This window comes from Leishmania braziliensis, chromosome 9, assembly GCF_000002845.2.
Source record: "Leishmania braziliensis MHOM/BR/75/M2904 complete genome, chromosome 9".
NCBI classification, from domain to species: Eukaryota; Euglenozoa; class Kinetoplastea; order Trypanosomatida; family Trypanosomatidae; genus Leishmania; species Leishmania braziliensis.
The window spans coordinates 461,667-481,841 of record NC_009301.2 but is presented as its reverse complement, the minus strand read 5'-3'; the positions used below and the strand labels follow the sequence as shown (position 1 = coordinate 481,841).

Below are 20,175 nucleotides of genomic sequence, written 5' to 3'. Positions count from 1 at the left end.
TTGCAGAAAGCGGATTTTCAGTCCCCCCCCCCCCCGCTACGGAAGAGGCGTCACTTGCATCGCACGAGGAAAAGGTTCGGTAGGTCCGTGGAGAGCGGCCAGCACATCACTTCCCTCCTCGTACCCCCCCCCTCTCTCTCTCTCCCCTCACCCACCCCACCGCGTAGCAGAGAACGGAGAAGCGGAACCACGATGGAGCCGCGCAGTGGCGGGTGCGCGCCCCAATGGACGGCCGCCGGCAACGGGGCGGACGTCTCCGTGCTCTCAGACGCGGGCGAGACAGGCCCGGACGTGCGCGCGCATTACTACTACGCGTGCCGGCACTGTCGCGTGCGTCTCTTCGATGCCGCAGAGGTGCTGCCGCACGATCCGCGAGAGGGCGCAAGGCAAACGTTTAAGTTTCGACGTGGTGGCCCGTCCCAGGGCGACGGGGAACTCAGCGGCGTACCGTCAGGCGCGTTCTCTACTGCAGGGCTCTGCACCAGCCTCTTCCTGGACCCTGACCAGACGCCATGGGTGGCGGAAGACATGCGCGAGGCGAGCAAACGCGGAGCCGTGGTGAAGCCGGACACAATCTATTGCCGTAACCCTCTCTGTCGCGCGAAGCTCGGGACGCAGTCGTGGACGGGGTCGCAGTGTTCCTGCGGTGCGTGGATCACCCCAGCCTTCCGCATTCACGCCCGAGTCGTGGACAGGATGCTGTACTCAGCACCGACTTCAGTTGCACGCACCACCTCCTCACCGCAATGATGTGTTTGCCCAGCGCCCCTGCTCTCGTGGCGACGGAGAGGTGACCTCTCCTATAGTTGCGCTTGTATGCACGCCGAGTGGGGCTTAACGCCATAGCTATCTTCATCTCTCGTGCAGTCAATCCTGCACACCACAACATACCCCTTTCCTTCCCTCCGACCGCCCCATCAAACCGCATGCCCTCGCTCGCTTAAAGTGAGGAGAGGAACGCACGTCTCTCTCTCACGCCTGTGAGACGTCGGGGTTTTTGCCTGCCCTATCCTACGCTGCCTCTGGCTGCTCATTGACTTCTCTTTATCCCCCCCCCCTCCCACCACCACCACCACCACCAACATCACCACCTCCACCTCCATCTCAGGCGTCCGCCTCTCCTTCACCGTTGCTCCTCCGCCCGGCCTTCCGCTAACGGCATAGGCGAGCTTTTCGTTGCCTTAAACGTTTTCTTTTTCGGCCACACAGCAGGAGCTTAAACTCTACTCGACTCCCTGCCCTGCCACACCGTCCATCGCGTGGCACGAAGTAGCCGTAGGCACGCCGTACAGCAAAGCGTTCACTCAGTGACCTGACCACGTGCGCTACCTCACACTCCATCCACCCCCCCTCCGCTCCGCTGGTCGCCACACGGTACGCCTCACGGTGTGGCGCAGGCTACGCCCGGGCCACGCTGAAACTCTCGCCCTCATGTGGATGGCACATGTGTGTTCACTGTCGCACGTCGCTCCGAGGCAACGCCATCCAGGAACTGACCCTTGTCCCCACCAGAAGTGGTTCAATATTGGCAGGGATGGATGGGAGGGTAGAGGAGGGGGGGGTGAAGTGGCTGCCTGGCTTCCGGGCAGAGTGGGTGGCTACGGGGACCCCTGGAACACCGCGTACTGTGGCGCTCCGCCCCCCCCCCTCGTTCTTGGGAGAGAAAGGAGCCGTCAGGAATCCAAAGGAATACACCAGCACGCACTCATCCAACGACATGCGCCGCAGGACTGCCCCGCCGCGCACACGAATCGACTGGGGTCCTCCCGCCACTTTAGTGGCTACAAACGTCCGCCACGAGGGGACTCCCACACCGTCTTCTTCGCTGTCGTGCAGGGCAGTATGAAACTAGCGACTGCCATGTGCTCGGTGGCTACTTCGGACACCCAAAAACTCGGCCTGGCCTGCCTCTCCCAGCCAGGGAACCGCCATCCTCTACGACCCGCACAGCCCGATACCTGTCAGTGCAACCTTCTGTGGCTGGGTCACTTTCCTCCTCTCTGTCACCGCTGCCAAAGTACATTCAAGCGCGTCTGTGGGCTCCCCACCGCATACTTCTACCGCACGTGTCTGTTCACTGGTGATCACGCATGTGCCCGACTTGCCGCCACTCAGAGGGCCCGTGGCGGCGAGGCTGAATGCGAGGAGTGTTGTGCACACCTGAGTGGGTGTGTGCCCACTGGCAGCAGTGCTCCTCACTTGTGCTTTGCCCGACTCGCTGCGCACGTCCCACCAACTTTGAAGAGGGACGCGTCTTTGTGCATCGTCAAGGAGCGTGTATGGGCGCACTTTGCCCACCTCTGTCTCTCACCTTCCTTCCTTGTCGCTTCCCTTCTCCCACCCCGCCCCGACAATCATCTCCTCTTCTCGTTACCTTTCGCTCTTCTCCGCCTGCCGAGACCCCGCTGGGGACGACTGCCACAGGCGTGCACACGCCTCCCCTCTCCCCATTTACCCCTTCTTCTCCGCTTCCCCGGCACGCACACAGACAAGCCCCCCGTCATTGCTGCACACACGCAGTAAAACGCACTGGCGAGATCATCATGGATGCGTATCGCTTGTGCGTACAGCGGAGCAGCGACCCGAGCCACTGGCCGCAGTGGGTTCCGCTAGCAGCGGAGTTGAACGCCTTCCTCCCTTCCCCACCCCAGTCTCCTTCCTCGCCACCGTCGAATTACGCCACTTCGTCACCGAGCATCGACGAAGACTCGCGGGAGGCCTGGATGGCTGCGGTGCTGCAGTATGTGACACAGTGGATGGTGATTTTACCCCGTGGCGTCAGCAGCGGGGCAACATCAGAGCTGAATTATGCAGAAACAACGACGTCCTCCATGAGCACAATAGACGCGGGACGCGCGCCGCTGGCACTGCAGCCAGTGGCCGTCCTGAACGCGATGCTGGTGAGTCTGCCCACCGCCGCAGCCTCAGTCCCACACGTGCAACAGCAGCATCAGAGGCCTGCGTCGTCTTCGCACCCCAAAGAAATCGTCGAGCCTAGCTCATCGTTAAGCTCCACCAACGTGCCAGAGCTCACTCCTATTATCGAGGATGACCTCACACGTCCTCCACAGCTAATGGACGTGGTTACGCGGCTGCTGCGCCACAGCGGGTGGCTCGCGTCCGGACTGTCGCACGCCGCTGGTCCAGCACCGCGATTGCCATCTGCGACTCTCCTCTCGCATGCCTACCAACACGCATTGCTTGCCGCGTGCAGTGCTGACTGGGTGACGCAGCTCCACCGCGCATGCAAGGCGGAGGCAGCGGCGGATGGCACCACCGCAGTAAAGACGGACCACTTCGAGCTGACGGCGCCTCTTCCGTGGACACTGCCGCCTACCAGCCTCGTGGTGTCTCCTGCGAGCGAGGAAGCACTGCGGCCGATTGCCGGCTATCGCGGCACGCTTCTCTTGCTCTTGTTCCATCCACTGCGCGTCGTGCGCGTTTGGGCGCGTGATATGCTTCTTCGTCTAATGACGTGCACCACACCACAGCAGGGCGCGCAGGCGTCGAGCGAGTCGAGCGGCGACAGCGGCGAGCGGGCTCTTACCACTCTCGTGGCATTTGCGCTGCGGCTGCTGTGCACGCTGAAGCACGTGTCGGTGCTGCCGGCACAGATTTCCTTTCTTGGCCATCACGCACATCCTTCGTCGACGGCAAGCGCGTCCTCGGCGCGGCTCGTGGACCCGGTCAAGTACGTGAGGCAGGACCTCGTGCGAACGGTTGCCGACGGCATATTCCACCTGCTCACGGTGCTCACCGCGTGGGACAAGCACTTTGAGAAAGCGGTGGAAACCCTAACGACGCCCTCGACCGCAACTGCCAATCGCACAGCTGCCGCATCGCTCCCTCTCTTACTGGGCAAGTGCCGTGCTACGGTCCTGCTGCTCGGAGGCAGCCTCGTGCTCTACGGACTGCAGGGACTCCATCAAGGCATCAATCGTGCGCTGCTCGAGGTGTGGCGCGATCAGCAGCGTCGACACCCACTGAGCTCCTCCGCGTGCGTCGATCCATGCCACGCGTCGCAGACGGCTATGACGCAGCTGCTGGACCCTCTAAACACTCTCCTTTCCAGTAATCCGCGCATGCCACGGGCGAATGCGGTGTCAGCGATTACCATACGCAAGGTGCTCGCGAAGGTCCTGGTGCACTGCCTCCTGGACAACGCCAGCGGTCTTGCGAGCAGCAAGGAGGAGGAGGCGTGGCGTAGAGCACGGCTGGAGTGGTTATGGACGTTCGCAGCAGCGCTCGAACCGCCGACGCTGCGGACGACGGCGCCCCTGCAGGCCGATCGGGCCGGCGCCTCTGCGCTATCTCCTGCGGACACCACTGACTCGGTCGTCACCGGGTACCAGGACAGCAGCACCATTAATGGGGCTGGGCAAGACGATGCCGCCACCGGAGCGCTGGTGTTGGTGCCGGGGAGGTGCGCCGGCTGGTTGTTGCGGCCGCTGTTGAAGAATGCGGCGCAGCAACTCCAATGGGAAAAGGCGATGGCGGCTGCAAGAGCAAAGCCAGATGCCGGGGGGAAGGCGTCCGTGACAGACGGCGCGGATGACTCCATATTAGTCCTTGACAAGGCGGTTTATGGTGTCTCGATGCTGCTTGACAGTCTCGTCACAGCGTTGCCACGCCTCGTGTACACGACGTACCTGCACGACACACTGGCGGCCCACGAGTCGCAACTCCTCACTCTGGCCATTGGCGGCATCGTGCACACCCGCAGCACACATGCATTGCGCCTGCATCGTCTTCTCTTTTTCGCGGACGTGCGTGCGTTTGCGGCAGGTGCTGCGGCTTGGGAGGGGAATGAGACTGCGCCGACCGACACGGCTGGTGTCCCAGGCGTGTGCCTCCAACGTGTGTGGCTCACGCTACCACCGCTCATTGTGCAGCTGTGCAAGAGCGGCGCCGTCTCTCCTGCACACGGCGGTGGCCACGCAGCCAACGGCACCAGTTGCGGCCCCCTTCCTCTTTCCAAAACTCTAGCGTGTCTCTGCGGTATGCTGTTGGTTCTGACAGATGAGGACGCGATGCCGTGTCCGCAGTGGCTCTTCATGTCCTCAGCAGCGGTCATGTCGCGCGCACCGCCACCCTTTCAGTGGGTTGTGCAGCGCTGCATGCGCACCATGACCGATATGCTTCATGAACAGCACGAGTTACTGAAACGGGTGTGGCTGGAGCTGCCCTCCGTGACAACAGAGGCGGTGTACGGCGCGGCAGCCACAGCCGCAGCGTCTCGGGTGTTGGCGCAGGAGAAGTCGCTTCTGCGGCTGCTTTTTGCCCTGCGCGTCGTCGCTGCCGATGATGCGGAGGCTGGCAAGCTCGCTGAGCGGCTCGCTGCCATATTCTGCGTCGGCCTCACGAGCTCCGTCGCCCGTACGCTCTCGGCTGAAGCATTCGTATGGGTGTGGCGACGCGTCGTGGTTACACAGCCGGAGCTGCGTCTCCATCCACCACCTCCCTCTACAGCCTCCTTGGCCGCCGCGGCTACCGCTGGTGGTTCTTGCACAGCGTGGGACCTGGAGGACGCTGTCATCACGAACACCGCTCGTACGCAGGGGAGCCGGTGGCTGGTGCTCTTATGCGAGTGCAGCTGGGACCAGATGAGTGAGTGGGAGGTGCAATGTGGGTGGTGGATGGCGGCTCTTCTGGCGGATGTGGTGACCCTGGACGCGGAGCAGCGCCGCGCGCTCGCTGAGCAAGTTATTCTCACTCTTCCTACCGCTCCCATGCTCGCCCTCAGCGAAGCAGCTGCGTGTGTGATGAGCAGTACCCACCAGGCGGTTGAGATAGCGGCGGAGGATCACCGCCGCACTACCGAGAATAGCGAGCAGCAACTGCGAGACAGGTTGGCAGAGGGAGCGCAGCCCCGCCGCAATGTTGTTCAGCGGCTCTTCATTCAGGTGCTTCGCAAGGCGGAGCAGTACCCGCGGACGAGCCTGGCCAGTGTATTGCTGCGTGTCAGCGACGCTCTATCGCCGGCCCTAACTGCGCGCGATGTACAGTTTCAGCAGCAAGTTCAACCGCTACTGGTGCAGCTGTGCTCGCGCTTCCCTGACGTGCAACAGCGTATTAATCAAGATGGTGTCACGTGGCTGCGCCGCGGCACCGAGCAGGCGATGCAGACGATGAACGAGTGTCTGGCAGACCAAGAGCGCCGCTTCCGCCAATTCGAGCTGGAGGAATCCACACTATGCCGAGAGAAAGCGGAAGCAGCGCAGGCGGCCGCCACGGCGGAGCGCTTGCGACACGCGAACGAGGCAAAGCGGGTGGCGGAACTGAGCCGGCAGCGGGGCGTCACACGGTCCACTGCGGTGTCGAAGATCTCACGGAACGGGAGTGGCGACTCTGCAGTCGGTCTTTGCATGGGCAGGTCGTCCACCACAGTATCTCCCCACAGCGACCAGGACAACGCTGTCGCTGAAATGACAACTCGTGATCCTCGGCAGCAACAGCTCTTCCCGGATCGACCCCTCGCTCACTTAGCGGTGAAACGGGCGCGCACACCCCACGCCGGTAGTGCAGACACGCGCAGCGCCGAGAACGCACCGTCGCGGCCGGCTGGCAGCGGCACATCTGCGATGATAGAGCTGGACGTGGACAGCGACATGGAAAACGTGATGGTCGCTGCGTCCACGGTGCAGTTGCTGGACAGCCTTGCACGTCCTCCTTCGATACCTGCGGCCACACCACCACCACCTGCACCCACGCCGATGTCGACTGCCAAGGTACCGAAGACGTTCCCGTCAACGACGGCGTCCACCACGGCGCGGGCAGCTCCGACGCGGCTGCAGCACAAGCTACAGGAAATCAATGCGTGCAACACGCACCGGGTTCACCACGCCGAACAGCTGCGGCAGTTGCAAGACCGCCTGCGCCAGGTGGCCATCAGTACGAATCTCCTTCACTTGCAACAGCCGCTTGTACATGACATCATTGGCCCCGCGTCGCAGTGCATGGCTGCCAAAGTCCCTGTGCTGCCAGACGTGTTTGTGTCTGCATCTGATGTGTTGCGACGGATTTCCTCTGATGGGTTTGCCGTCTCCGCTGGTGGGGCATCGTTTAACACGTGTATCTCGATGCCGCTTGGCAACGCAGCGAGCGAGTACGCGGTGCGCTTCGCTCCGCACATTGCGTTGGAGCTGCGCTACGACATCATTCGCAACTATGAAGACTTCATGGACCGTGTGTGTACGGGGAGTAGCAGGTGCGACACAAACTTGTCGCATCACTGCCGCGAATCAGCCGCGAGGTCACCGATGACAGCAGGTGAAAAAGCGTCGCCGTCTCCCGCGGACCGCGTGTGGAGCGGTCTGCTGCCGCTGCATCCGGGCATCCCGCCAGCGTGTGTGGCGGTGCAGAACAGCTGCGCAGTGCCACACGAGCACAACGGTGTGACCATGCCGGATCCGCACTCTCTGCACTTCAGTGTGCAAGCGTGCGCCAACCCCGCCGTTGACGCATACTTGCAACAGCAGCAGCAACAAGCTCAAGGCACTCACTCTAGTTTGCAGAGACGCACAACAGCCTCGCCAGCCATTTACCCGAAGTTTGTTGATGCGGCAGTGATTGCCGCTGCGCAACAGGGGCTCTCTGCTGCCCTCTCAGAAGGCGACGTTGTCGCGGTGCTGCTGCCTCTGCAAGCAATTCTGCCCACGTGGGTCGAACGCGAGCTACGGCGCCCTCTGTCTGATTGCCCTTTTGCCGAGCTGCAGCGCCGCGTGCACGAGATACTCAACACTCTGCCACATAGTTGGCGCACCCTCGGCTGCGCTGCGCAGGTGTGCCACGTGCAGTCACTTTCGCCTGGGGGAAGAACGGCAATACTCTGCGCAACTCCATCGGTGGTGGAGCGATCGTCTGGCCATGACAGACCTCCCTCGCTGCGCTTCTTTCATGTATTTCGCATGGCGTATGACACGGCCTCGTCGGCAACCTTCTACCTCACGAAACTCACTTCTGTCAACGCCTCTCTGATGGAGTTGGAGGCACTTCACAAGGTTGACTACACGCGCTTTGCCGCCACTCTCTACGATCCGCGCAGCACGGCACCTGTCGGTGTGACCTTCTATGGCTGGGCCACCTCGTTCCTCTCCGCCGCCGGCCCATCTCGCGCCATGCCGCTGATCGACCAGCTGCGGGCGCGCCTGCTGCTGCAGCAGCAGCTCAACGCCTGGCAGGTCCGCGCCATCGCGGCCGTGTTGTACGCCGTGTGCCCTGGCTGGGATGACGGCATGGCGGAGCAGAGCACGCAGGCACCTATGCCGCGCTCACCGGAGGTGCTGGTGATCGAAGGTCCGCCCGGCACCGGCAAGACGCAGACCATCGCCTCGCTGACGCTGAACCTGCTGCACCACCTCAGCCGTACGCGGAGCGGGGCGCTGCGCCTATTGGTGTGTGCACCATCGAACTGTGGGGTGGACGAGGCTCTGCTGCGCGTGGTGCGGCTGCGTGAGCAGCTGCGGGTAGCTGCACCGGTTGGTGTGCAACAACCTGCGCATGCAGCTCTCGCTGGTGAACTGCTGCGCATCGGTGTGCGAGACAGGGTGGACATGGAAGTACATCGACTGCAACAGCCTGTCTTCTTCGACGACGTTGTCGAGCTGCACCTGAGCAGCACTTCAGCTACTGCAGGGAGTCTCAGGAGAGGTGGGCGGGCCGGTGACTCGAGGGGCTCGAGGAACATCAACGGGCGCGGTGCCGGCGGCAGTGGAGCAGCTGGTGGGAGCGCCGCCGTGCGCAACACTGTCCGCACGCACACGCTGGAGTCCGCTGCCATCGTCTTCTCCACCCTCGGCTCGCTTCACCACATTACCCGCTACGCACAGGGCCTCGCCTTCGATGTTGTCATAGTAGACGAGGCGTCGCAAGGGACGGAGCCGGCCGTGCTGCAGGCACTCACTCTCGCCAAGAGCAAGAGCGTGCTCGTCGGTGACTCTCGACAGCTGCAGCCCACAGTGCTCTCTTGGGAGGCAAGTCGCTGCGGTCTGCAGCGCAGTCTGCTGGTGCGCTTGCTGGCGTGCGGCCATCCCTCCTTCGTGCTGCGCACGCAGTACCGCATGCACCCCGACATCGTCGCCTTCCCCAACGAGTATTTCTACGGTTCGAAGCTGCTCACCGATCGAAGTGTACTTGCACGGTCTCGCGCGTCTGACGACCCAACAGCTGCGACGCCAACCATCGCGCAGAAGCTTGGCGGATGCCCTCGCTTTGTGTTTGTGGATGTGCGCGACTCGCCAATGGAGCGGCGGCGCGACCGGTCGCTGCTCAACCGCCGCGAGGCCACCGCCGTGGTAGACTACATGCGGCAGCTGCGCGCGTTCTTCAAGCTGACGGTGCAGGAGGTGGCCGCTCACGTCGGCATCATCACCTTCTACACAGCGCAGAGGAATACAATTCTGTCACTTTTGACACGCGAGGAGCGCCATTGTGGTGTGCAGGTGGCGACGGTGGACAGCTTTCAGGGAAAGGAGAAGCGCATCATCCTGTTGAGCTGCGTGCGGACGCTGAGCGCGGCGCAGTTGCTGCAGCTGGAGCGGTGCGCGGAGCAGGGGGAGAAGGAGCGCCACGGCGATGATGGTGACAGCGTTGCCAGGGAGGAGCGCAGCGCGAATCGACGCCTCGGTCGCTACGGGCTCGGATTCCTGGCGGACTGGCATCGCTTGAACGTGGCGCTGACGCGTGCGCAGGACTTGTGCGTGTGCTTTGCTAGTCGCGATACTGTTCACGCCGTGGGCATGGCTGCCATGGCATCTGCGGCGCCGTCACACGCAGTGACTACAGTGGATAGTTCGGTGGAGGAAGTGGAACGCCAACTCAATGCGGACGACGAGGACCCATTGGCGCTATATCGCATGCTGTCACACGCTGAAACGCACGATCCTACACTGCAGCCGCAAGCAACTGAGGTGGTGCTGCTCGACACGTCAGCGGACTCCATCGAGATCGTGGACGCTCCTGCTACGACCCGCTCACGAGCCGCTTGCGTGACGCACCACAGCAAGATTCGCCTCCTGAAAGAACTCACCATGCGCGCACGGGCTGCGGAAGCTCAGGGTTCCCGCCACGACGCTCAGTGAAAGTACCCACATGCAAAGGGCATGCTAGCCGCCTCGCGTGTGTCGCACCTGTGATAACGCGGATGAATCGCCAGGATGAGAGCGGTGGAGGACACAGCGCAGGAAGGAGGGATGAGACGACTGGCAGAGTCATTTGCGCCCACGTGGAACGCTGGCGCTTCGAAGTGCACGATACTGATGAAGTGAGAAGACGAGCAACAACAACATCAACAACAGCCGTGCAAAATCGGCGTAATACCCCAAATGGGCGCACACACCACTGCAGGTGCGCTACGCCTCTCACCTCGAAGCGAAGCGTCCACAAACGTTGGCTCACGTGAGGACGTGATGGATGATTTTTTTTTTTTTTGAAAAGGGAGATGCACGCGGGCTGTGCTCGCGTGGTAGTGGTGGTGTGGCCGCAGCGGGAGGAAAGGTCTGGCGGACTCTCCTCTGTGGGCGGAGCAAGTTTCTCTTGAATGTGCATTACTGGGCTCCCTATCGTTATAAACGTGTGGGGTACTGCAGCAGCGTACGCATGGCCACAAGCCTCGCTCCCCCTCTTTCTCCCCTCCCCCGCCGTCTGTCTGCAGCCCCTACTCGTGTGCCTCAGTGGGTATAAACAGTCCTCTATCGCCCCTCAGACGTCGCGCGACCTCAACGTCTTGTTTGCATCCTCTCTCTCTCCCTCCCTCCCCCTCCCCCCTCCTGTCGGCCGTACACGTCTGCGTGCCAACACGCAGACACACACGCACCCGCTCAACAGCGTGAACTTTCCTCTGTTCTTCACCTCGCATCCTATCGAGCCTCGCACCCACATGCCCACCACATCGCATCACCGTAGCAGCTCTCCGGTGGCTTCATCTCTGAGGCCAGAGCCAGCATGTGTGGAGGACATTCTGTCGGAGCTGCTTCCCTTCCTTGTCGAAGCTCCGCCGCGATGTGACGGATGCCCGTTGAACAGCTCTGCCGAGCTGCCCGCCGCGAGTCCGGTCCTCCCCATCCCTCAGGCTGTTGCCAGCGAGCATCGTGTGCAGGTCTCAATCCGCGGTCGGCGCTACGAGACGACGATGGAGGTGGCCCTCACCTACTGCCTCCTCTTCTTCGTGTTCTTTCATTGGCCCTTCAGTTCGGAAGATGAAGACAGTGCTGCAGCAGCGTGTGCGGGCAATGTCGCCAGTGCGAAGGGTCCGCAGCGAACTGTAGGCGACGCGGTTGTGGCTTCCACTGCTACGCAGAGCGTGACGGAGACCCACTTGTTGACCCACTACACACGCGTTGTCGAGCCCGTGCTTCGCGTCTTCCTTGATCGCTGGGCCGCGCCGCTGAACACCAATGCAAGGACACAAGCCGAGAGGGAAAAGATGGCGGACGCGGAGACGGAGAAAGCAGGCGATGCAGTGCAGCTGGCGTTTCTTCCGCCACTGCCGCGTCCTGCCCGCATCGCCTACGATGGCGCCACACGTGTGTGGAAGTTCGAGTTCGCCGCGCGGCTCACAGCAGCGGAGGCGGCGGCGGTGCACGCTCGACACCAGCGCAGTAATAACTGCGCAGCTCTGCCATTGGCTGCCGCTGATGGGAGCGCCGCTTTAACGAACGACAAGCTCAACAGCAGCCCCTTTCTTCTCCTCCAGAACGAGCACATGGGGATGCTGCTGGTGTTCCTGCGTCGGTGTTCGAAGGTGCGCACGGAGAGGCGGACAGCAGCAGCCGGCGCACTGCCTCCATACCCCCCTCTTCCCATGCGCTGGGCGGAGATGAACTACGATGAGCAGCTGTCATTTGTGCAGCTGCTTCGGTGCTTCGGTGTTGTGCCGCTCATGCCCATGTACACGCGTCCGACAGCGCCCCAGACCACTTCGCTGTACATCGGTGCGGATGCGGTGGCAGCGGCGGCTCGGCCAAAGGGGGAGAGTGTGGCCTCCTCACTGCACACGCACACCGCAGAGTTTATCCACAGGCAGCAGTCGGAGATGCGGGAGGTCTCGACAGCAGCGGCGAGTATTGCTGTCGAGGCCCCAGAAGTGGACAAGAAGGAGCGGCACATTGACGAGGACGGCTTTGATGGGCTCGTGCTGTCCGCGAAGGGGTGCGCGCGATGTGGCATGGCAGAACACTCGACGACGGAGTGCCACTACTAGACAGACAGCAAATCACAGAGACACATTTTGAGCGAGGAGAAGCAAGCACGAGGCATGGGAGCAAGTGGTGGTGATGGTGACAGCTAAGTGTCAGCCACGTCCGTCTTTCTCCCAGTGTTTTCCTCATCCTCGTCCTGCTGAACGTGGAAAACTTGTGAGTGACAGTCCAGATGGTGGCGGGGGTGGGGCTGGCCTCTCCCTCAACATGGCGCTCGCGTGACAAGGGCTCAAGGTGCTACGAATCCGCACGACAAGGGTCCCCCCCACCGAGAAAGCGCTACGTGACACCGCACGTCAAGAAGTCTCCTGCTTCACCTGGGAGCCAACACACACACACACACATCCTCCTCCTCCCTCTTCCTCTTCCTCCTCCCTCCACCTCGCTGTGTGCCTTCTCCGTAACCGCCGTGGTCGATGCAAACGCCCATACACGCAAGTGGCGCCTAAAACACCAGCTGCTGTCGCCTGTTAGCGCTTTTTTCCCATTGTAGGCATCGCTCGCTTCGCTTCCGGAAGAGCAGCCGGCGGTTCCCCTACTCCTTTCCTCTCCGTGGGCCGCACTACGCACACCATCACCTCCCTGTCTTTCCATCACCGACACGTACAGGCGCAAGCTGACGCACTCCGAGCGCTCCCATCACACCGAATAACCCAGCAAGAGAAGCGCTGGAGGGCTTACAGACGGAGAGGAGAAAGGAGGAGACGAGACAGTTAAGCGGCGCTGTCCCTCTCACCCCAGTGGTGGTCTACTACACTTTGCGCTGATGCCCCCTAAGAAGAAGCCCAGTACTGCAGCAACAAGGTCGAGTGTTGGTGCACCGGCTGAACCTCGGCAGGCAACGTCCACACTTGCTGCTGCTGCATCCTCACGTCTCACGAAGCCACGCCTGCCCTCACATCTCTCTCTCACTGCGTCCGTTGTGCCAAGTCGAGGCACTGTTGCAGTCAGTCGATCCACAGCACCAACAAGCCTGGCATCAGCAGCGCATGTGCGTGCTTTCTACCGCACGGGGCGCTTTGTGTCAGCGCCGCCGCGCACCCTCATGGACCTTCTGCGCTTCTATGTGGAGTTTTTCCTGCTTTGCGCTCAGCCAGCAGTGCCGTACCGCACCAACACGACAGCGTCCGTGGCGGGTGCCGAAAAAGCTCCTGGATCGACTGTAAGCAACGGAGGTGACTGCAACGGCAACTACACTGCAGCGGCAGCGAAGCCGGCAGCGGTTGATATAGCGGCGCAGGTGACGACGCTGACCTTCATCAGTGTTCCCCACTCCGTATGTTTCTTCTTTGAGGCCGTGGCGCTGTTGCCCGGGGATGGCGAGGCGGCGCCGCTGCCGGAGCCAGGTGGAAAATCGGCAGGGCGTAAGCGGCGCCGCAGCAGCGTAGCTTTCAACGGGACAGTGTTACCCGCGGATGGCGATACCGTCCTCAAGTGTGACGACGACAGTGATGTGCAATACCAGCCGAGCGTTATGCTGCAGCGGCTGTGCGAGTACGGCGCGTTGCAGGTGCCTGAGTTTGACTCCGACTCCGCTTACCTTGCAGCCAAAGACGTGCTGGTGTACCTCAAACACTACGGCTACCTCGTCTCTGCCATGACCCTGAGCGCCGCAATCCTCCGCAATGTCGAACTCGTAGGTCTCGACTTTCGCCAGCATTGCGTACCGTGCATGAACGCTATCACCCAGCTCGTCGACTACCTCATCAATGCGCAGCTTCGCAAGATGCAGCTACCGCCACGCGTGGTGCGGCTCAGCGAGCGACTGCGTCTGTCCGCGAAGGCTGCCCGCACACTTGAGTACCTGCTGGTGTGCCACTGTGGCCGCTATGCGCCTGGCAACATCGCCGATCCCCTGCGGCCGGCGAGCATTGCATACCACAACGAGCTCACCCCACAGGAGCTGTTGTCCATTCTCTCAGAGAGTGGCGTGCTGTGGAAACAAGGGCTGATCTTCTCGGACATAAAGATGCGCACCACCTTCATGGAGTGCAAGTACGCGCTGCCGATGGAAACGATTGCCGCCTTGAGTGGTGATCGGCTCTCGGAGGAGCAGCTCATCAAGCTGGAACGCACCGCGTTGTTGGAGGTACTGAGCGAAGAACAGCACGCAAAGACGACGAACACCGCGGCTGCCTCGCCGACTCCGCGAACAGAGAAGCACGTTGGTGGAAGAAGCTCTGTGTCGCCCTCACCAAAGCGCGACGATGAGGAGGGCGATGTGATCGATGAGGAGGACGACAACACCGACGCGGAGAGCGCGATCACGCCAGACGAGGAGGCGCTTGAAAATGTGGTGGATAAAATTGACCCGAGCGTGCTGACTTCGAAAGACCAGGACACGCTTCACGAAGCCGTGTCACACCACCTCCGCAATGCCCTCTCTAGCAGCACCGCCACACCATTCGACGGCTGTACCACGGTTGCAGCAGCTGCGAAGAACGCCGCTGTGGCAGAGACAGAGGAGGCAGTGAAGGACGGCGAGAGAAGCAAGGAAGAGCTGGTGATAGTGACACCGTCTACAACCCCCACGGCGCTGCCGGCATCAAGTGTGGCAGAGATCACGCAACCGCCGGAGGGCGTCGGCGAGGCGACGACAGCGACGTCTGCACCGCGCAAGGCACGCCTCGTCCTTGCCGACATCAACCCCCTCGCTCAGCGTTATCGCAACACTGGCACCGGCGTGGGAACGGCAGTGGCGGCGACGTCCTCGTCACCATCTACCACGGCGCACACGGACTCGTCCATGCGCGGAGTGCCCTATGAGTCCGACATCGAGTACATGGACGCCGCCTTTCGCATCCTCGCCAACATGATTCGCATCCGCTACGCGGAGGGTGACATGAAGGACGAGGAGGACTCCTACACTCCGAAGTCCAAGGTGGAGGCGTCGATACGTGAGTTGAAGGGCAAAGTCCGCGTCGCAGCGGCGGTGCACGAGTCACGGCTGCAGGCCACTCTCGCGACGCGCGCCTTCACCCCGCGCGTCGAACAGCTCGCCCAGCGGCTTCAGCTGACGGAGATGGAGAAGCAAATTATGTTGTTCATGGTCGGGAACGTCATTTCTCATGACATGCTGGTGGCGGTGAATGGACGCTACGTTATGCGGGACGGGCAGCGGCTCATCACGGTGGGGTACATGCTCTTCGTCCTCTGCGAGTCGCTGGAGGAGCGTGTAGTGGCGCGTCGCGCCTTTTACCAGTCCTCCCCGCTCGTGTCCAACGGCGTGCTGTCGCTCACACTCGACTCAGTCGGCCGCTCGTGCTTCAACACGGACCTAATGGACTACCTTGTCGACATCGATCGAAAAATTGTCGACGATGTCATGGGCATCACCGCCGAAACCGCGGAGATGGTGCCTGGGTCGCAGTTGTACTTCCCGGAGGTAGAGCTGGCCAACGTGATGTTGCCCACCGCCACGATGGACCGCGTCCTCTCCACCATTGAGCACTACAGCCTGTTTGAGCAGTGCAAGAAGGGCAGCGGCTTCGGCGACGGCCTCGGCACCAGCAAAGGTGGCCTCGTCATGCTCTTCCATGGCCCGAGTGGCACCGGCAAGACGATGCTCGCCAACGCCGTGGCGCACCACCTGCGCAAGAAGATTCTTCTCGTCAGCGTATCGCAGTTTCGCTCCTCGACGAAGTCGGAGTCCGACGCGCTCCGCTTTCTCTTCCGAGAGGCGAAGCTGAGTGATGCCATCTTGTTCTTCGACGAGTGCGAGTCCCTTTTCGAGGACCGCACGAGCAACGGCACCGTGACGGCGCTCCTCTCCGAGTTTGAGCGGTACGAGGGCCTCATCATCCTCGCCACCAACCGCGCGCAGAACTTCGATGAGGCAATGAACCGGCGCGTCTCGCTCATGATGGAGTTTCGCCCGCCAGACCATCAACTGCGGCTGCGCATTTGGAAATCGCACATCCCAAGGCAGCTGGCGGTGAACGCAGACGTGTGCCTCGAGAAGCTCGCGCTCAACTACGAGCTCTCCGGCGGGCTCATCCGCAACGCCGTCCTGGCCGCCTTGAGCAAGGCGGTGGCGCGCGAGAAATGCGCTGCACCAGAGCTGACAATGAGCGACCTCGACGAAGGCGCTCGACTGCAGCTGCGTGGCTTCTTCCTCGCCGCAGAGCTGCCGGAGGGAATGAGCGAGTTCTACCTAACCCCGAAGCGCACGCTTGCCGAGCTTGTGGTGGAGTCGAGTCTCACCAAGAAGCTGGAGGGGATCGCAAGCAGCGCCAAAAGCCGCAACACCTTGTACACCGACTGGGGCTTCAGCGAGGATGCCAACGATGACTGCGGGACGCTGTACCTCTTCCAGGGCGTGAGCGGCACGGGCAAGTCGCTGGCCGCGGAGGCCATCGCCTACGAGTGTGGTGCCACCATCCGCCTCTGCAACGTAGCGGAACTCCTTCTCCGGGAAGAGATGCGGGTGCATGCCGTCTTTGAGGAAGGGCGCCGCCTCGGCGCCATCATCGTCTTTGACGAGGCGCAGGTCCTCTTCAACGAGTCCCCGAAAAGCTTGCAGCTCTCTCAGCTCATCCAGTACCATGCACGTCGCTATCCGAGACCCGTCATTGTCATCGCCACAACCGCGAGCCGCAACGGTGGTGGTGGCCGGCACCTTTTCTCCACCACGAGCATTAACTCACACTCGTCGTGCATGCTCTTCCAGTCGGAACTGATCTTCGCACTGCCCAGTCGGCCCCTGCGCGAGCAGCTGTGGCGAAAGGCCTTCCCAGAGCGTGTCCCAACGGCCAGCGACGTCGACTACAGTCGCCTCAGCACCACGAGCATCTCACCTAAGCTGATCCGCACGATAGCCTTCAATGTCTGCTGCACCGCGGCGCTGCTGCCAGTGTCAGAGCGAGTTGTGACGATGGCTATGATCGAGGCGGAGATGGAGAGGACAATGACGCGGGAGCGCAGCGCCGTCTCGACGAGCGCCATGTTTGCGTAGAGACTGGAGTAAAGAGGAGGAGGGGGGAAACGAGGGAGGGAGGGGGGAGGGGGCGACGAGCTCTTGAAGGCGGTATCAGGCCCTCCGGTGGCTGGTATTGAATGCTTCTGGGTGAGGGGTCCTCGGGCGCGGTCTTCGTTCACTGACCCCCACCGCTCTTTTCCTTGCCCATTCATCCCCCCTCCTCCTACACCGCTGATCATAACATGCCCACCGCTTAACGTACAAACGCCACTCTCAGAGGTGCGTGCACGGAGATTCCCAGGCACGCGTGTGTGCACGTGTGCGTGCGTGTCGCCCCATGCAGGCGTGCATTGCAGCAACGGTAGGGGAGACCACACCAGGGCGAAACAAAAGGAAGGAGAGGGAAAAGAAAGCCTAAATCAAATCGCAGACGCGGCAGGTGGCGCCACAGTGATGGTCACTGCGAAGGAATGGTGTGTGTGTGTGTGTGTGTGATGCACCAGAGACGCTCGTTCGTTGCCCACATCGTGCCCACGCCTATGTAACCTGACGCGTTGCTGTAATGCGCTCTCCCTGGCGAGAGAGCGAGAGCGAGACACGAACAAGACACGCGTGCCTTCATATCCCTCGCAAGGAAGAAGAGGAAGAGGCGGCGATTGTGCCACCCCATCCTTCCATCAACGTCGTAGTACTCCGACGGTGTTTGTCTCTCTTTGTGAAGGGGGAAAGGGAGGGGGTATCACTGAGCACAACGAACTACTCCTGCTCACCTACACTGTGTGTGTGTCTCTCTCTCTCCTTCGCTGCATGACGCCATCGACCCCCTCATCTCCCCTTTCCCACCACCACCACCACCTTCTCACATACACACCCACCTACACCCGACACCAATACCCCCCCACTCGCCGCTTTTCCCTCTTCCGTCTCTCTCTCTCTCTCTCTGTAGTACATCGAGCAGTCCCTGTCAGCGTAGTTGCAGCTGCCGCGATCCCTCCTCTCTTTCCCTCTCTCTCTCTCTCTGCTCCACCCCCTTCAACCCGTGCAGTCGCTGCGGCAAACTCCCCCCTCCCCCACCTCTCTCCTGCCCCTACTTGTCGTTGCAGAAACAAACAAGAAAGGCGAAGACGCGTGGACATCGCTCGCTGAGCACAGGGAGTGGCGGAGCGGGTCGATTCGCCGCCTGCTCTCCCCTACTTGCCTTTCTTCTTCTCTGGCGTTCCTTCGCCCCACTGTGGTGTGTGCGCGTGCGCGCGCGACCTTCACCCTGCGAGTTCCATCCTGTTGCTGCAGCTGCCGGTGTCTGCTGCGCAAGCACGTACAACCCGCCGCGGCTCTCACGCCCTCATCAGCAGCGCCATCTCGCTCCCCCCTTTTTTTCTCCCGCCGACTTTCGCTACAACGCCGCACCCAACATGTCACGTGTGGCGCAGCACAGCAGTGCTGCCTCCGCCAGTGTGGGGGAACGCGCCACCCTCTTCCTCATGACGCTCTTTGTCGTCCTCGGCTGCAGCGGTGCTGTTCAAAACGCTGATGCTCGTCTTGAGCGACAGACCTACGTTGCCTACCGCACCCCGCACCTCTGCTCATACGAGATCATGGTGTCCGTGGCGTGCCCGCAGACGAAGCCCGTGTGCTGCGTCGCCTCCTCGGCCATTCGGTGCTGCGCCGGCACCACCTCGTGTGGCAACTGCACCGACGACATTGTCGGCTACGAAATGCCGAAGAGTAGCGCCATCATTGGCTGCTTCAGCCTGAGTGTGCTCGTGCTTCTGGGTAGTATTATCATGTCCGGCGTGGGCCGCCACCTCGCGTGGGTGCTCGAGCGCCGCCGCGTGATTGAGAACTACCGCAAGCACCTCCTGCTGCGCCGCGCTGAAGCGCGTGAGTTCAAGAAGGAACTGGCAGAGACAGAGGTAAAGGACATTGACGACGCGGTGGGGTGCGTCATTTGCTGTTCCCGCCACATCGACGTGGCGCTGACGCCGTGCGGGCATGTGTGCTGCTGTCGCTTCTGCGCCAAGCGCCTACGAGAGTGCCCCGTGTGCCGCAGCGCCCTCCAGCGCTGCTTCGACCTGCCGCTGTACTACGTAAAGCAGCTGCTCAGCGCCTCAGGGACAGAGGAAAAGGACAACGGCAGTGACGGCAGAGAGTCCCCGTCGTCGCCAACGGAGATGTACCCCATCACCGGCGATGGCATTGTGGCCACCACTACATGGGAGGCGCGGGTGGAGGACATTTGTGCAACCGGCCAGGCAGCGTGCGCCCCCGCGACCACTGGGGACTGCTCCGTCGAGTCAGCTATGGCTCCGTCAGGCAGCAGCTGCTGCTGGAGTAGTGTGGAGCGACCACGGCGCAGCACGATTCGCGTCATCGGTGCTGTAGAGAGGGGAATGATCAACCCTTTCAGAGGCCGCTACACGCGCGTGCAGTCCTCCGAGGAAGACGAGGACGAGAGGAATGGTCGCAGCGCCACCTGCTCTACACCTTTGGTGCCCCACGTGCCACCAGCTGGCGCGGCGACTTCCCCTACAGAGGTGCGGATCACTGCTGCCGATGACAGTGCGCAACACTCGTACGGGTGCATCTCCAGGGAGAAGTGAGATGGCCGCGGCACTGACTGCGACACACACACATACACACACGTGAAGGTCAAGGGAGGGGAAGGCCAGGCAGTCCCGGACGGAAAAGGAAAGGACTGAGTACACCCACATCTTCGGTGCGCTACTGTGCATGTGTGTTGGACTTCTTCCTACCCCCTCTCTCCCTCCTTCACCCCCACCCCATCCCCTATTCCACCACGCGCGGTTAGCTTTCGTATACTCCCCGCTGTACTCTTCTCTCGGGGCGTTTATTTCGTCTGCGCCCGTGCACGCCTGTGCGCGCTCAGTGGAACTGCTCGCGCTGCTGTCTCCTTTTAGCACCCGTGTGGGTGTTGGTGTGCCCGCTGATGATCACGGAGAGGAAAAAAGGTGGAGCAGATGCCTGAGGGCGTCTGAGTCTTTGATGGTCTTCATGGCATCCCGTCACGGATGCACCTCTATGTATCCGTGCGTGTGTGTG

General features: G+C 61.8%; 5 protein-coding genes across 5 annotated transcripts; all 5 read left to right on the top strand.

The window, feature by feature from the left end:
- Window positions 1-192: 192 nt before the first annotated feature.
- LBRM_09_1300 (conserved hypothetical protein) lies at window positions 193-750 on the top strand (the record flags this gene model as incomplete). The annotated part of the gene is made up of 1 exon (XM_001562694.1): window positions 193-750. One exon carries the CDS (start codon window positions 193-195, stop codon window positions 748-750), a length of 558 nt encoding a protein of 185 aa, XP_001562744.1.
- Window positions 751-2,279: 1,529 nt separating this feature from the next.
- Window positions 2,280-10,079, top strand: LBRM_09_1290 (conserved hypothetical protein; the record flags this gene model as incomplete). Its single annotated transcript, XM_001562693.2, has 1 exon — window positions 2,280-10,079. One exon carries the CDS (start codon window positions 2,280-2,282, stop codon window positions 10,077-10,079), a length of 7,800 nt encoding a protein of 2,599 aa, XP_001562743.2.
- A 797-nt stretch (window positions 10,080-10,876) lies between these two features.
- LBRM_09_1280 (conserved hypothetical protein) lies at window positions 10,877-12,199 on the top strand (the record flags this gene model as incomplete). Its single annotated transcript, XM_001562692.2, has 1 exon — window positions 10,877-12,199. The coding sequence occupies one exon, from the start codon at window positions 10,877-10,879 to the stop codon at window positions 12,197-12,199; it is 1,323 nt and encodes a 440-aa protein (XP_001562742.2).
- Window positions 12,200-13,671: 1,472 nt separating this feature from the next.
- Window positions 13,672-17,151, top strand: LBRM_09_1270 (putative AAA family ATPase; the record flags this gene model as incomplete). Its single annotated transcript, XM_001562691.2, has 1 exon — window positions 13,672-17,151. The coding sequence occupies one exon, from the start codon at window positions 13,672-13,674 to the stop codon at window positions 17,149-17,151; it is 3,480 nt and encodes a 1,159-aa protein (XP_001562741.1).
- Window positions 17,152-18,527: 1,376 nt separating this feature from the next.
- LBRM_09_1260 (hypothetical protein, unknown function) lies at window positions 18,528-19,715 on the top strand (the record flags this gene model as incomplete). Its single annotated transcript, XM_001562690.2, has 1 exon — window positions 18,528-19,715. The coding sequence occupies one exon, from the start codon at window positions 18,528-18,530 to the stop codon at window positions 19,713-19,715; it is 1,188 nt and encodes a 395-aa protein (XP_001562740.1).
- Between the last annotated feature and the right edge of the window lie 460 nt (window positions 19,716-20,175).